Source organism: Limulus polyphemus, unplaced genomic scaffold, assembly GCF_000517525.1.
Source record: "Limulus polyphemus unplaced genomic scaffold, Limulus_polyphemus-2.1.2 Scaffold64, whole genome shotgun sequence".
In the NCBI taxonomy this organism is placed as follows: domain Eukaryota; kingdom Metazoa; phylum Arthropoda; class Merostomata; order Xiphosura; family Limulidae; genus Limulus; species Limulus polyphemus.
The window spans coordinates 1,385,561-1,390,213 of NW_013665674.1; the positions used below are offsets into that span (position 1 = coordinate 1,385,561).

The 4,653-nt window shown below is 28.9% G+C and overlaps 1 protein-coding gene across 1 annotated transcript in view; it reads right to left on the reverse strand.

The window, feature by feature from the left end:
- Positions 1-4,108, reverse strand: part of LOC106464953 (probable E3 ubiquitin-protein ligase HERC4) — a 107,413-nt gene extending 103,305 nt beyond the window's left edge. The window contains exons 1-2 of the mRNA XM_022393329.1: positions 3,954-4,108; positions 125-467 (exon numbers count right to left, since the gene is read on the reverse strand). Of these exons, the coding sequence (XP_022249037.1) occupies positions 125-365 (241 nt within the window). The 5' untranslated portion in view covers positions 366-467; positions 3,954-4,108. The remainder of the gene's footprint in view (positions 1-124; positions 468-3,953) is intronic.
- Positions 4,109-4,653: the final 545 nt, after the last annotated feature.

Genomic DNA, 4,653 nt, shown 5'->3' on the forward strand with positions numbered 1-4,653 from the left:
ACTACCTTAAAAATGAAAAATAAAACATACTTTTCTTCTTCAAATCTTTTAGTTATCAATGGCTCTTTGTATAACACATAAATCAAAAATACACATACTTAAATTATATTTTTAGCAAACTCACTTAGTCTGCTTCGTGACATTGTATGCCCCAACTGACCCATGTCATTATTCCCACAACTAAAGAGGGTTCCATCTTGTAGGAGGACTAGTGTATGTTGTTTACCACAAGCAATGTCTTGTACACTTTTCTCTTCAGGAAAGTTAGAAACTCTTCTTGGACTAACTATATGATCTTCTTCAATTCCTCCTAATCCAAGCTCCCCACTAACAGCACTTCCCCAACAAAAAATCCTTGTTTCCATAATCTATGGATGAAAATTTGTCACTTGATAGTGTAGTTCCACCACTGCTGTTAAGAGTGGATACTTTCCCAATCTAAAACTGAAATATTTTTAGATCACCATCTGAAAGAATAATAATTTTAAGATAACCACATTTACATAAAATGAAACTACATTATGAATGAAAAACCAGCTATATTGTATAAACAAATTACATTTTTACACTGAAGTCATATCCATAATATTAATCACACATCTACCTAAAAATTATAACATGGTAAATATATGCAAGCTGAAAGAAAACATAATGAAATAAATTTGATTACTGCTAAATAAATTGTAATCTTTTTTATGAAAATCGATTTCATATGGCAGTTGGTATGTTTCCATTTAATATCATATATGCTGCAATGGCTACACCTTAAGCTTTGGCCTGTTATGATTATGATAATTTCAAAACATCTGGTAATTTGTACAATCGGATATAAAAGTTGAAAATAAGAAATGTAATATTCTTAATTGTGAGAAAAAGAAATTAGAAATAGTTATATATTTAAATTATATTTTTTCTAGAGAAGTTTAATTTTGATTTATACAAGTTTGGAGCAGTTATTTTAGTTAAGTAACTTAGGATTAGAGTTATGTTTCATTATTTGTTGGTACTTTTAAGTCTAAAGCTACATCAGTTTTAACTTAATGTTGTTTTCAGTCATAATACTAGATTACAGGATACTAATCATATTAAATAATAAAAGTTTAGTTAAATAAAAATCTATTTATCTCAAGAATTGAAATTATTGTATCTATTACTTGACAGGTACATGTAATAAGATGTAGTGTACATAATATCTGTGGTATTAGTAAACAATTACTATCAGTCTTAGTCAATAGGGAATGTTAGTATTAGATTATAAACTGTGAAATAGCTTAATTTTAGTTAAATATACAATTATTGGATGGGTAAATTGGAAAGAGAAAATTAAGACTACAAATCTTCAGTATGGTTAGAGGTAATTCAGGAATAGTAGAGTGGAATTTACACGCTACGACAGATACCAGAGTTAGGTTATATGTTTGAGAATTGTGGGCTTGATTGCAACTTCCAAGATGTTCAGAAAGATACACCATAAATGCAAAGCTTGCTTAAATGGAAATAACTAAAATACAGTAAATTAGGAAATTTTCTTGACAACATTAAAATCTTAAGTATTGCAGGCTGTACTGAGGATGAGACATTAAGGAATGAGTTGAATCAATTCACAAGTTGGTAAAATATTTGGGTCACACATATAATATAAATGGGAAGCAACCCAACAGTATAAGTTAAAAGTAGCTCTTCTAAATAATTTCTTTGCATTATATTCTGAAGATAATAGGATGAGAGGAACAAACTAAAGATTTGTAAAATACATGTTAAACTCCATGTAAGACAGTTTTTATTTTCCTTATAGGGTAATTTCACTTATCTAATTAGCTACCATTGGCAGTATTCAAGGCCAATATTTTGTAAAGTAGCAATTTTAAATATATTTGTCACTATGGTTTTGGTTGTAGTTCATGCATTTTTTTCTTCTATCATTTAGTTTAGCTAGATTTGTATTTGCCTTAAAAATGCTTGCTCACCTGCCTCCTAGTGTGTATTAATTATTAAATGAGTAACTGTTATATTAAGAAACTGACATGATGTTCCCCTAGCAGTGACATATGGATACTAAGTCCATGTATGATTAAGTAAAACAATGTTAATTTGTTATACATTTGATATCTTGTGATTTGATAAATAAAATCAAAGAATGTGATATATATTGGGATTTGCAAGTGCAGTTTGACTAAGTAATACATAGCATTCATTTGCTGATTATTAAACGTGATGCAAGTTTATACTCAATTATTGTTTGTGACTTAATCTTATTTTTTGTGTTTGATATCATTCTTTTGACTTTTTTTTGTGCTTTGTAATATTGATCACATTGTCATTTTTATTCAAGAATTTCTGTTTAAGTTTCAGGTGTTTAGTTATAAAAAGTCCTAGCTAAGTACTTTTTTTTTTAATAGTTAATTTCTGAAATTTGTAAAACTTATGTTAAATAATGTGAACATAAATATGTTTAATCAAAAGATAAATTTTACTCTGAAGCATAAGTGCATTTGTAAAATTGTATGGAAAAAGACCTCTTACTAATAAAATGTAACCAGGTGAATTGGAATAACCATACTTCTACCATAAACTTAAAAGTAATATGGTTTCACTCTTTATTATAAATTAGCAGAGACTTGCAAAACATTTGCAGCCAAATTAGTATCTTTATTACAACATCATTTCTTTAAATACAGGATTTCTATAGTAATACAAAAGAATTGTAATCACAAACACTGAAATATATGTCCAATTGTCTTAGTCTTAACATTAGTTAAGCTTTTGTTAAGTATGGCCTATATTCGATAAATTAACACTGTAACTTGTGTATGTTTTTTGCTTTAGTTCAGTTATGGCTAAACCTTACCACACTTAATACTATCAATAAATAATCTTCTAATATAATTGTACAACATAACATTAGACCTTTTTAAAAACGTTGATAAGCTTTCAATATGTATAAAATGTCTACTAAAGTATATTTACCTCCTTTCTGGTGTTACTCGATGATTTAACAAAGAAATGTTTTCAAATAGCAAAAAAGTTGCAATTTTTTTACATTTTAGTCCAAATATATTTTTAATTTTCGATCAACCACAGACTACTCTCTTCTAACTGATAGGAAGCCAAATTACTTAAATTATGTAATAAGCTGCTATGACATCATTGCATGACCAAGAGACAGACAGACAGATACACACTGTGTTTTACAGCATTAGATAGTGAAACCACATTACTTCTAAGTTCAATATTAACACCTTTCTCACACACAAGTCAAATTCAAAAGCATTGAAATTCACTATTTTTATTAATATTAGGCCTGATGTCATTATAATTAATTTAATTTTAAATACATAGCCTATGTTTGTCCAAAATACCACATACACTACATCTCCCTCAATTTTAAATTTCATTATCACATAAATCAACAAATAATTTATTAAATGAACTACCCCTGCTACCAGTACTCACAGTAGTAATAGTACTACTACATTGTATATCACTATATATAGTATATCATCAGTATATGGACCTCAATGCAGTTGCAAAATGTTATAAATATAATTTATACTGTTTAAAAAGTGTTTTCAACACAAACGACAAATTTCCCCTATGAATAAGTATAAGGTTTTAATGTATAAAGCACAATAATTGCTTAAGTGCCTACTGCAGAGGCAGCCTAACACTGATTAGCCAACTCAGCACTTACTTACTAATGTTATAGTATTACTAATATAATTCAGTACATTACTGAGATTGTGGTATGCCTTAGGACTAGGATTGGCTGTAGCCTGTACAGTGTACTCAAGTTACTAAATACTGTTAGGATTTATTTTTAGAAAAAATAAAGGAAAAATAATTATAAACAGAAATAACATTACAAAAGACAGTATCATGTTTACTATAAGCTTATATGTATATACATCTTAAAAATAAACCAAAACTTCAAGTTTTACTTCGCACTACCTCACCGATATCAAAATATCTCTTCCATTTTCACATTTCGCTGACATTTTCAATTCTTATTTTCTTTCAATGATTCACTTTTGAAGAGTTACAGAGAAAAAAACAATCGTGTTATGAAAAACTATTTTTATAGTAGTCACTAGATGATGTCTGAAATACTTCGAGTATGATTTTAAAAACGTAGCTGGCGAGGAGTGAACACACGTGTTTCATTAAAAGTTTATTAATACATTTTATTTTTAAAACATGTATTTCGATTTTATATCGTCGTGGTATATAGTATTTACAATGTTTTCATGTAAAAATTTTGTTGTTTCTACTGAAATTAGTTGTGTGTCCTATATATGTAACCTTTGTTTTATTAGTTTAGTTGTGATAGTTACTTGTCACGCACCGCTCCCTCCCCCCGATGGCTCAGCGGCAAGCCTGAGAGCTTATAACGTTAAAAATCGAGTTCCGATACTCGCGATGTGCACAGCACAGATAGCCAGCCCATTGTCGAGCTTTGTGCTTAACAATAAGACAACAAAAAACGCACATTTTCATCAAATTATAAAAACTCATGTTTCTTATTTTTGGAGTAATTAAACCTAAGCAACACATAATTTTATATAAATTCAAAAATAAAAAGTCCCTCAGTGGCTTAGCAGGTAAGTAAGTCCGAAAGCTTATAATGTTAAAAACTAGGTTTCATTGCCCATGGTG